Here is a 12394-nt window from a genome sequence, read left to right as displayed (position 1 = left end):
ACCCGGTGCAGCCAAAATAAATAAATTAATTTAAAAAAAAAGAATTATGTCCAATTATGCTAGCTTTGTGATAATCCATCAAGCTTTACTTTTCTTTATATATGGTATATTTCAATTTAAAAAGATAAAAAAAAGTGTCTACTTATTTTGTCCATTTTCATAGTGTACCCATTTATGTCATTAATCCCTCAAGGGATTAATAAGTAATTTTTTAAGTACTTTAAAAAAAAAGAAATAAAGCAGGGTTAGGAAACAAAGTATCCAATGATGTGCTAGTTTACATGTCAGGGAAGGCCTTTCTCCGAAGATTACATGTGAAAAGAGATGTGAAGAAATGATGGAGTGAGCCACAGGAATCTCAGGAAAGATGTTCTAAACAGAAAGTACAAGTATGAATGCCCCAAGTGAGAGAAGGTTTGGTATATTCTTTCTTTTTTAAAAATAAATAAATTTATTTATTTATTTATGGCTGCGTTGGGTCTCTGTCGCCGTGCGCGGGCTTTCTCTAGCTGTGGCAAGCGGGGGCTACTCTTTGTTGTGGGCTTCTCTTGCTGCAGAGCACAGGCTCTAGGCACACGGGCTTCAGTAGTTGTGGCTTGTGGGCTCTAGAGCACAAGTTCAGTAGTTGTGGCACACGGGCTTAGCTGCTCCGTGGCATGTGGGATCTTCCCGGAGCAGGGCTCGAACCCCTGTCCCCTGCATTGGCAGGCGGATTCTTAACCACTGTGCCACCAGGGAAGTCCCCTGGTTGGTATATTCTAGAAACAGCCCAGCTGTGGCTGAAGCAACGCTGGGAGGTGGGGGAGGAGGGCAGCAGGGCAGCCAAATCATATAGGGCTTTCCTGGCAACTGCAAGATCTCTGACCGTAGAATGAATGAAGCCACTGGAGAGTTTTTAATAAAAGAATGACAATGATCGGACTTAACTTGTAAAAAAGTTATCTCTGTGTGAAGAATAAACTAGGGGAACAAGAATGGAAGCAGACTCCAGTTGGAAGGTTATTTCAATAGTTAAGGAAAGAGAGAGTAGAGGCTTGGACTAGGATGAAAATGATGACGGTAGTGGGAAGTGATCAACTTCTACATGTATCTCAAAGTTCCTAAGTCTTTTACAAAACATAAGAATCTGCCTGATATTACGTTCAATGAAAAGGGTATAATGTGCTCCAACTACGTGGGGCTAAAATTCCACTATAAAAATACCTCTATCTCAGAGATTGGCTTCTTATCATTACTTTTCTCATCTGATAGGTCTGAGAAAAAACTGTCTTTCTTCCCACCCGGGGTTTTGTCAATAAACCATCCTCCTTCAGAACCTCTGGCAGGGGTCTTCAAACGAATGGAGCCTGTTTTGGAAGTTATCCGTGGTGTTGAAATCGTGGTTTCTCTTCGCTCCATGTCAGGAGTACTTGAAACAGAATCAGGATTTCCTTTCCGGTATAAGGAGAGCAGGGAACTGTTCATCTGATTTGCTGACTGTAGAAACATGATTTTAGCATAAATTACTCAATAGGTACTCATGAAAGTTTGATTACCTATATTAAGAAGCTTTCTACTTTTTCCTCTCTACACCTCTTTTCAAAACAACTGCAGTCAGAAAATACAGGTGTTTACAATAGGATAATTCACAAACATTTACTATTCAAAAAGATGTACCCCCTCCACTCCAAGTTAATGTACAAATTCATAATTAGCAGTTAAATAAAACCAAATAAGAATGGTTGTTTTTAAAAAATATAATAGAATGAAATATAATGAAAATGAGTTGGATCAAATATCAATTCAAAACTGGATCAAATATAACAGTATCATCATGACTTAATTAATAAATTCAAAAGCTTAATTATCAATGGAAAAAAAAAGAAAATTATAAATAATTTCACATATTATTCCCATACTTCCCTTTAATCCAAGCCTATTTATTGTCAATGCCAGCTCTTTGGCAGAAAAGGTATTCTTTTCTCCATTTTTACTATTAATTGCCCGTTCTTTTCTTGTCTGCCCATATTTCTGGCCATCCTCTTCCCTTCTTTCCACTATATAATAGGCTATACACACAAATACTGGAAGGATGGCCAATCCAAGGGTTCATCAAGGCTGTACACAGAAATATTCAATTATTTACTGATGAAGATGTTCAAAGTCTCTTATTCTATTCCTTATTGATCTTTTCTAAGAAGGATTCATAATGATTTTTAAAAAATCAAAGTTGGTCCATTAAATATCTGACTTACCTGTGGATCTGGGTAATCTTCCATATTTGAATCATCATCAGAATAGCTTTCATTATACCTCAGTAAAAAGAAGAAAAGAAACATTGTAAAGGCTTTTCTCCCACATCCCAAAAAAATTACTTCCCAAAACAAGAAAATATACTGAGGCAAAATACTATGGTAGTGAGAGTCCAGGCTTTGGAATCAGAGAAATCTGGATTCAAAATCCAGCTTTACTAGCTTCTAGCTTCTAGAAGTTACTAGCTTCTACTTAACCTCTCTGAGCCTCAGCTTCCTTATCTATAAAATGGAGAAAATAAATAATGTCTATCTCACTGGCTTAACAGAGGATTAAATGAAAGCTTGCAAAGTCCTTAGCACATAGTAAACGCTTAATAAATTGTGGTTATCTTTATTCTAGCAAAGTGACATACAAATTCCTATCAGATCCAAGGGTCTCATTTAGGAACGTGAGATGCCAGTAGAAGAAATATTCCAGCAAGCCATGATAAAGCAGTTTGAGTAACAAATTCAACAGGACCAAGCCATGTAACCAAATGCAACTTCTCCAAGTCCATTCATGAGAAATGAAGGTACAAAGAGTTTTTCATATAATACGGCCAAAAACAACTATAAATCCTAGTAACTACAAACTGAAGTTGCAATCTCAGTTCATTATAACTGACAGCTGATATCTAATAGCTTAAAGTAACTATAGGACTCTGTTACCATTTAATATAGTTTCTTTAGAAAATAAACAAGAAATGGACCTTGCCTAAGTAAAAAGATTTATATAAATTCTACGCCCACCTTTATAATTAAGACATGAATTCTTTCGTTATTCATTAAATTCAATTAGTATAATCTGGGGCATTTCTAATCAAGTTAAAAAAGGTGGATTATTCAAATACTTGGAAAAAAATGTTTTGCTCTACAATTCATGCCCTACAAATAAAATTAATTATAAGTTAACAAAATTAATTATAAAGAGTTAAATGAAATACCATAAAGACACAAGAAAAATGTATAGGTAATTATTCTATACACTCTTGTGACAGAGGTCTTTCTAAGTACATCAGCATAAACAAACCATAAAGAAATAGGTAGAAAGACTTGACTAGGTAAAGATGCAAAACTCCTCTAATTAAAAGATGCCATAAACAAAAATAAAAGGCAAATGGCAAACTGTGACAAGCATTTGTAATACATAGAAAAAGAGGTGCTATTTTATACAAAGAGCTCTGACAACTAATAAGGAAAATTCAAATAGCTCTCAGATGAGAGATAAAACCCATAAACAAGAAATTCACAAAGGAAACATGAAACAATCAAAAAACTTAACCTCACTAGTTTTCAAAAAATTACAAATAAAAATAATACAATCAATTTTTTTGCCCATAAAACTGGCAAAAATCGGGACTTCCCTGGTGGCACAGTGGACAAGACTTCGCGCTCCCAATGCAGGGGGCCCAGGTTTGATCCCTGGTCTGGGAAGATCCCACATGCCATGGAGCAACTAAGCCTCTGCGCCACAACTACTGAGCCCATGTGCCACAACTACTGAAGCCCGCACCTAGAGCCCATGCTCTGCAGTAAGAGAAGCCACCGCAAAGAGAAGCACGCACACCACGACGAAGGGTAGGCCCTGCCTGCCGCAACTAGAGAAAGCCCACGCACAGCAATGAAGACCCAATGCAGCCAAAAAGTAAATAAATAAATTTATTTAAAAAAAAATTAAATATATAAAAAGAATACTATATTAGAACCAAGTAGGGTTTATCCCAAGAAGGCAAGACTGGCTTAACACTCAAAAATCAATGTAATTCACCAAATTAATAAGGGGAGAAAGCCAATAATAAAATCTTTCAATACCTGCATAAAAAGCATTAGACAAATGTTATACCCATTCATGATAAAAACTCTGAGCAAACTAGGAATATTAGGAAATTTTCTCAATCTGATAAAGGGTACCTATTTAAAAAACCTACAGCTAACATTATACTTACAGACTATCTAAAGTTAAAAACTGACCATACCAAATGTTGGTAATATGTGGAACTAGTGGAACTCTCACATACTGCTGATATAAATGTAAAATGGCACAAACACTTTGGAAACAGTCTGGCAGTTTCTTATAAAGTTAAATATGCAGTTACCAGGTGACTCAGCTATTCCACTCTCAGGTATTTACGAAGGGAAATGAAAACACTTTCCACACAAATTCCTGGACATAAGTTATCACAGTAGCTTTATCTGTAATAACCAAAAAGTAGAAACAACCCAACTGTCCAACAGCAGGTAGATGGGTAAAAAAATAGTGGCATATACATACATACAGAGCAATAAAAAGCAATGAAATATTGATACACACAACGTTGATAAGCCTCAAAATCATTATCCTGAAAGAATCCAAATTTTTAAAGTACATACTCTATGATTCCATTTATATAAAATTCTAGAAAATGTAAACATATAGTGACAGAAAGCAAATCAACGGCTGTCTCGGAACAGGGATGCAAGGAGAAACAAATTGCAAGTGGGCAAAAAAAACCCTGTGAGGTTGGATATGTTCAGTAACTTGCTTATGGTGATGGTTTAATGAGTATATACACATGTCAAAACCCAACAAATTGTACATTTTAAAAATGTACAGCTTAGGACTTCCCTGGTGGCGCAGTGGTTTAGAATCTGCCTGCCAATGCAGGGGACACAGGTTCGAGGCCTGGTCTGGGAAGATCCCACATGCCTCAGAGCAACTAAGCCCGTGTGCCACAACTACTGAAGCCCACGTGCCTACAGCCCGTGCTCCGCAACAAGAGAAGCCACCGCACTGAGAAGCCCGCGCACCACAATGAAGAGTAGCCCTGCTCGCCGCAACTAGAGAAAGCCCACGCACAGCAACCAAGACCCAGCGCAGCAAAAAATAAATAAATAAAATTTTAAAAAAAGAGTAAAGGAACTTAAAAAAAAAAGTACAGCTTACTGTATGTCAATTTTACTGCAACACAGTCATAAAAAACTCAACAATATCACTGCTTTTTTTTTTTTTTTTTTTTTGCAGTACGCAGGCCTCTCACCGTCACGGCCTCTCCCGTTGCGGAGCAACAGGCTCCGGACGCACAGGCCCAGCGGCCATGGCTCATGGGCCCAGCCACTCCGCGGCACGTGGGATCCTCCTGGACCGGGGCACGAACCCATGTCCCCTGCATCGGCAGGCGGACCCCCAACCACTGCACCACCAGGGAAGCCCCAACAATATTACTTCTTAAACACAAAATTAATTGGCACCTTTTTATGTACGTGGCATTGTATTAGGGCAGAGAAAAAGAGAGCTAATGAGACAGTTCTGTTAGTAACACAAACACGTAAACAAATACTCTCAATATAATATGATAGACATGCTACACTAAATATCTATAACTAGGAGTTAAGGAAATGCTGAGAAAGGAGGAGTCCAAAAAGGCGTGAAAAAGCAATAACATAGCCTTTTGAAAGCTGACTCCTGCAGAAACTAACACACCATTGTAAAGCAATTATACTCCAATAAAGATGTTATAACCCCCCCACCCCAAAAAAGAAAGCTAACTCTTGAAAGCTGAATGAAAGTTCCAAAAGGGGTAATGAACACTCCAGCTACAGAAAACCACCCACACAAAGGCACAAAGAAAGAAGCTGACCTCTCTGGGGAACAGTGAGCATTCAGTGGTCTGAGGTAAAAGTCTGGACAGGTAAGTATCATGCTGGGCCTCACTGGCAATGAAGAGCCACTGAAGTTTTACAAGTAGAAATGTAACGTGATCAGGTTCATGTTTAAGGAAAAATGTCTCCATTCTATAATCCTTACTCATTATCCTCTTCACCGTGTCTTGCTCTTTTAGCCAGATGTTCATCTTCTAATTCTGGTAGATCCTTAAGTTCCTTCTCACTACTAATTATGCTAAATACTGAAACGAAAAGAAAAATGCCATGAGCTAAAACAATTCTTTCTATGACTTTATTAATAATGCAGCTCTAACACCAAAAGACTCACCTTTTTCTACCTGAATCCTAAAAGCATTTCTTTTTCTTCGACCATAGTCTATACTGAAAAACATAACCAGAAGTTTAGTACAGTGGTCTCCACCAATATTTTCCCATTAAACTCAATCTAAATTGAGAATATAAATTTGCTCTCATATATATATATTTATATAATTATGTCACTGTATTCACACTGAATATATAATTATGTCACTGTATTCACACTGACCATAAACCTATTTTCAAACAACTTCTGAGTTTATATTTTTACAACTGTGTAATTTTTCTAGATTAGAAATAGGGTTATAGCAGCAGCAACATTGCCAGCTTGTACTGAAGAAGACAGAGAAGGGATGAAATGAAGGAAGGCCACTGGACTTCTTGGATTCCACAGGGCAGGCCAAAAGAGGAATGCAGCTGCGACACATTTATCCTTCAAAAAAAGGAAAGAATGACTACAAAGGAGGCTCCGAAGGTGTCAGGGTTGCCACTGATACCACGCGCCCAGAGGACACAGGTCCAGGGAGAGGCACAGTCTCCCACGCGGTTCCAAATGGCAGGGCAGTCATCCCAGTGAGCCCACAGGACAAAGCACTGAGTCAAAGAGGATTATTCTTAAAGTTTAGTGGAATTTCCCCTGCTAGGTTTCGGACTTCCTTGAGACCATGACCCCTTTCTTCTTCCCAATTTCCCCGCTCTGGAATGAGAATGTCTATCGTCTGCCTGTCCCATCATCATATTTTGGGAACAGATAACTTGTTGCCTGACTTCACAAGTTCACAGCTGGAGAGGGATTTCGCCTCAGGAGGAATCATACTTCCAGTCACACTCATACCTGAGTTAGATGATATTCAGATGAGACTGTGGATTTAGAGTTGATGTTGAAATTGGTTAAGACTTCCAGGGCCGCTGGGATGGAGGGAGTATATGTGCAAACAATAAAGACATGAATGTGGGGGGCAAGAGGGCAGAGTGTTATGGGCTCAACTGTGTCCCTCCAAAATTCGTATGTTTTAAGTCCTAACCCCCAGCACCTCAGGATGTGACTGCATTTGGAGACATGGCCTTTTAAGCGGTAAATAAGGTAAAATGAAGTCATACGGGTGGGCCCTAATCCACCATGACTGGTGTCTTTATAAGAATAAGAGATTAGGATACAGACACACACAGAGGAAAGACCATGTAAAGACACAGGGAGAAGACAGCCATCTGTAAGCCAGGGAGAGAGCTCGAAAGAAACCAACCCTGACAATGCCTAGATCATGGACTTGGAGCCTCCACAACATTAGGAAATAAAATTTCTGTTGTTCAAGCCACCTACTCTGTGATACTTTCTTATAGCAGCCTTAGCAAACTAATATACAGACTAAGGAAGTCAAGAAAATAGAAATAGTGAAATACACAAAGCAGAGACAATTAGAGAGGCAACAGAGCAGAAGAAGTGGGATTAGAGGCACAAAAGGAGGATTTAATCTTCAGTGGAAAGACTACTCAAAGACTACTACACATTTTTAGATAGTCAGGAGACTGAGGGAGATCATGCCTAACGGTTTTAATTTTTTAATGAAGCAGGAAAAGCAGTATACTCCTGACCAGAGAGTCGTGTGCTAAACATAAGAAGCAGCCATTCTCCTTAGCAACAAGGACGGCTCCTTACACATCACAAGTGCTTGATAAATGTTTGTATAGATAAACTGAATTCTAAACGTATGGACTGGTGAACTACTGCCAGCGGCTATTAATATCGGTTGGAAATTTAGGCAGGATGTAAACTTTAAAAATGGTAGGAAAGAAAAGCAAGAATCTGGAGACTACATTTCTTTACCTGTACATTCTTTGTAAATCGGATGCTAAGACTCCAGTGTCCACATATTTGCCACATCGGTTACTGGTGAGGTACTAAAACAGAAAACATGATAAATACAAGACAATAGTTCAAACTGAGTGACTTTAATCGACAAGTAAGCGACTGAGCTACTCAAACGTGTCATATGCTAATGTAAACTCTCCATTAATAAAGTATACTGGAAATATAAATAAAAATCACCAAATAATTATCAAATCTGAATCAAAGAATTTAATTAACATTATTAATCACTATGACAACACAATAATAACTAGGATAGCTATAAGGCAGTAAGTAGGTGAGGGCTTCTTATACCCTAGGTTCCCAAATATACCAGAACAAAGCACTCAACCTGTGAGAGCACCGAGGGATAATTTAAATTTGAGGGAACACAGTAATATTCGGTATCTGTCCAACAGTGCAGGAACTACAGTTGCCCCTTGAACAGCACGGGTTTGAACTGCACCAGTCCACTTACAGCAGATTTTTTTTAATAAATACGTATTACAGTACTGGGTGATCCAGGGCTGGTTGAATATGTCAACGCAGAACCACACATGGAGGGCCAACTGTACACTTATACACAGATTTTCAACTGAGTAGGGGTGGGGGTGGGGGGAGGTGGTCAGCACCACACCCCCGGATTGTTCCAGGGTCCACTGTACCAGCCTGAGACAATTCACAGCTGCAATATTAAATCACCTTTTGATGGTGTCATATCTTTGCAAAACTGGCTTTTTAAGCATTTGCTGTAATAAAAATCAAAGTGGCCGTGCTCCACAACAAGAGAAGCCACCGCAATGAGAAGCCCGCACACCACAACGAAGAGTGGCCCCCGCTCGCCGCAACTAGAGAAAGCCCACGTGCGGCAACGAACACCCGATGCGGCCAAAAGTAAATAAATAAATTAATTAATTAATTAATTTTAAAAAAGAAAAGAAAAAATCAAGGTGGAACACGAAATGAGAGGAGCAGTGTCAATCTGATCCGAAGGTATGAGAAGTTGTGCTGTGCCCAATGGACTCACAAATCCCACTAGTAAATAACTGTGGTTATTTTAAGAATGAAATACAAATGCATTAACTTTCCTTGCACTTTTTGTATTATTTGTTCAAAAAGCTAATAAGTTATTTGGACTAAACAGTTATTAAGTTGCTTGAACCTAACTACTTAATAAACAAACCATTAGGTATTACTTTGGGCCTAGGAGCATCGTGAAAAAAATTACTAAGAAACTAAGGGCCTGGTAAACCTGTTCTAGGGGCCTTTTACACATTATCTCTTTTAGTACTCACAATGCTATGAGGTAGATGTCAATCTCCCCCCATTTTATAAGAGGCTTTAAAAGGTTAGTTACTTGCTCACCAGCACATAAGTTACACGGCCAGATTTCAAACCTGGAATGTCTAACCATCAACTCTCAAGTTTCACTACTTGCTAGTTATCCAGTCTAGGTTCCCCATTTCATACAGCAATTTCTTCTCAAGGATCCCTAACACATAAGAACAGTCTCTGCATAAATGCGTCCAATGACAAGAGACTAGGTATCCACAGCTGGACCGTTCTTGTTAATCTTCCCCTTCTCTGAACTCCTATAACATGCTGTCATTTACCACAGTTAATCTTGAATTATACATATACATGTATATCTCATACCCACTGCAAACCAAAACGCAACAGAACTAAAACCACTTTAATCTGCTAAGTCTTAGAGTAATTTGTTATACAGCAATAGATAACTAATATGTTAGTTAAAAGGAGGCAAGTGTACTACTTGTGGGAAGATGTCTAAAACATACTGCTAAGTGAAACACGCAGGCAGCAAAATAGATGCAGATGAGCCCATGTGTGTGATTAAAAAAAATTAATACATCTATAAGTGCATATATGCATACAAAATTTTAAGAAAGATACAACAGAAACTCTCCCTGATTACCTGTGGAGAAATGGAGTGGAGATGAAAGGAATTCTTTCTTTTCATTTTATACCCTCCCTCTTATGGTTTTATTTTAAACCATAAGAACCTACTACTTTTATAATGAACCAAAGTAAAAGCAAGAGAGGAAAACTGCTAATGTCAAATGCTGAAGAGCAGTCAAGTGTGGCAAGGACTGAGAAGAGGCCACTGGATTTAGCCATTAGGAGTCACTGCTCAGAGACCTGAATAAAGTGAAGGAGCAAGTTGTGCAAACATCCAGCGGAAGAGTAACTGAGACGGAGTGAACTACAACAGCGAAAGTCCTGTGCTTGGCATGTTTGAGAAGGTCCGTGTATGTAAGACAAGGTAATCAAGGGAGAGATCAAAAGGGACAAAAAGGTAGATGGGGCCAAAGTACATAGGGCTATTTCAGATGGATTTTACTTCAAACGTCTGAAAGTCCACCACAGGGTTTTGAGCAGGGCCCTGGCAAACTCCAATTTTCCCTCTAAAAGGATCTTCCTGGCTGCTCTGTGGGGAACAGACTTTAAGTAAAACCAGAATCAGAAACATCAATTAGGAAGCTACTGCAATACTCTAATAGGGAGTGTGGTATGGACTAGCATGTTGGAGGAGATGGTAAAAAGTGGTTAGGTTTGAAGTATATTTTGAAGGTAAAGCCAAATAGGTTGCTGATTAATTGGTTACAGGAAGCAAAAGTCAGAATGAGTCTTAAGGTTTTTGGCCTTAACAAATGGATGTTATTTACTGAGATAAAGAACACTAAGAAAGGACAGGTTTGGAGGAGAATATCAAAAGTTTAGCTTGGATACGTTAAGTTGAAATATCTATCAGACACTCAAGAGGAGATGTTGAGTAGGCAGCTAGACGTATCAATCTGGAATTCAAGATAAAATCTGCATTGGATTATAATATAAATTTAGAAGTCATGAATGTGTAAATAGTATTTAAAGGTACTAGACTGCATGAGATCACCTAGAAGTGTGGATGGATAAGAGAGAAGTACGAGGATAACGAAAGAGACGGTAAGAGCACAGGTGCTCAAAGGCACTTCCAACAGACGGTAGGAAGAGACAGATCCAAAAAGGAGACTGTACAGTGGCCGGAAAAGTAAAAGAGACAGAAGGAGAGTATATAGCTCTTAAAGTATCTGTCTCTCTTTCTAACTAAGATTGCGTGCTGACTATACCATTCCAAGACATTTACCACACAATGCATTCCACTGGTGATTATGAAAATGAAAAAAAAACCGTAGGTAAAGTGCCCATTATAAAGTCAGATCCAGAGTACCTGTTTTTACTGTGTCCCAACCCGACCCCAAATTTCCTGAGAATGGAAATTAACATATTCTTCATGGCCCCCAAAGCGCTTCGCCCACACGGGCTTTCGAAGAATGTTTCCGTCCCTACTTCACAAGACAGGAAGATTTCAACTCAAAGGCCATCTGCACTCTCCTTGCTGATCTGCACTTAGGTCAAGCAGATCCGGGCTGGGCCCCATCAAGCCGCAGCCTCCCACGGTCTCGGGCTGCTCCGTGAAACCCCGACCCACAGTGAGAAGGGAAGGCCTCGAACCGCTCGCAAAGAAGCGGAGTTGTCAACAGCTCCACGCCCGCACCCAGACTAGAGCAGGCGGCTAATCGGGTTCGAGCTGGGAGCCCCCCGAGAAGGGGCCTGCGGTGACCCTGGGCACCGAACGCGGACCACTGTGAGGCCTGGCCGTTCGGGATACACACCTGGACGACGCGCTGCTTCAGCTTATTATCCACAAACCTCGCGGGCCTGGGCTTCATCGCTTCTGCTCCCGTCGCCGCAGCCTGGGCTTCACGTGAACCGAGGGCCTCCCCGAGGCTGCCCGCGGCGAACGCCGGGCCGGCTTCCCCGAGAAATGCTCCCCAAGCCGGCCTAGCCCGTGCCGTTCCCCTCAGGAGTTTTGTATGGCGAGTGAGGAAAAAAAACTACCGAAAACACACAGAGAAGACTTGAAAGCAGTCGGGAGTTTCTAGGAGTCTTATCTTACAGGCTTGTCCGAGAGGCCCTGGAAGAGAAGGACCCGTTTGAACACGCTCAACTTTATTGTTCCCAACTGTGAAGTGAAGCGCATAGGCGGCTGCGGGGAGGTTAGTGCGGGCGCCTGGTCCCACGCATCTGTTTGTAGCCGGTTTCGGTTGTCAGATTCTAGGCGTTCCAGGCGCACCGTTTGCGAATGTAAAGTTAATCTTGACTTAGAATCTTAACAAAACAAAAACTAGATACTTGGGACGATTAGATCAGGATAAAAACACACCGCCACCCTGCTGCTTGCTTTCCCACCCAGTGACGCGCATTACTGAGACCCGACAAAGGGACTTGGTGTCAAAAGAGAAGGAAAGATTAG

The 12394-nt window shown here is 40.2% G+C and overlaps 1 protein-coding gene across 2 annotated transcripts in view; it reads right to left on the bottom strand.

Annotated features, from left to right (window-relative positions):
• The window catches only part of NVL (nuclear VCP like), a 98331-nt gene extending 86507 nt beyond the window's left edge, over positions 1-11824 (bottom strand). Inside the window, exons 1-6 of one of the 2 annotated variants that reach the window (XM_059997850.1) lie at positions 11754-11824; positions 8059-8132; positions 6244-6296; positions 6058-6157; positions 2235-2292; positions 1204-1476 (exon numbers count right to left, since the gene is read on the bottom strand). In XM_059997850.1, the coding sequence (XP_059853833.1) occupies positions 1204-1476; positions 2235-2292; positions 6058-6157; positions 6244-6296; positions 8059-8132; positions 11754-11810 (615 nt within the window). In that variant the 5' untranslated portion in view covers positions 11811-11824. The remainder of the gene's footprint in view (positions 1-1203; positions 1477-2234; positions 2293-6057; positions 6158-6243; positions 6297-8058; positions 8133-11753) is intronic. The other variant, XM_059997853.1, reaches the window with a different exon arrangement.
• Positions 11825-12394: the final 570 nt, after the last annotated feature.

This window comes from Delphinus delphis, chromosome 1 (genome assembly GCF_949987515.2).
Source record: "Delphinus delphis chromosome 1, mDelDel1.2, whole genome shotgun sequence".
Lineage (NCBI taxonomy): Eukaryota > Metazoa > Chordata > Mammalia > Artiodactyla > Delphinidae > Delphinus > Delphinus delphis.
The sequence above is the reverse complement of the archived record's forward strand: the minus strand, read 5'-3'. Positions and strand labels throughout refer to the sequence as shown.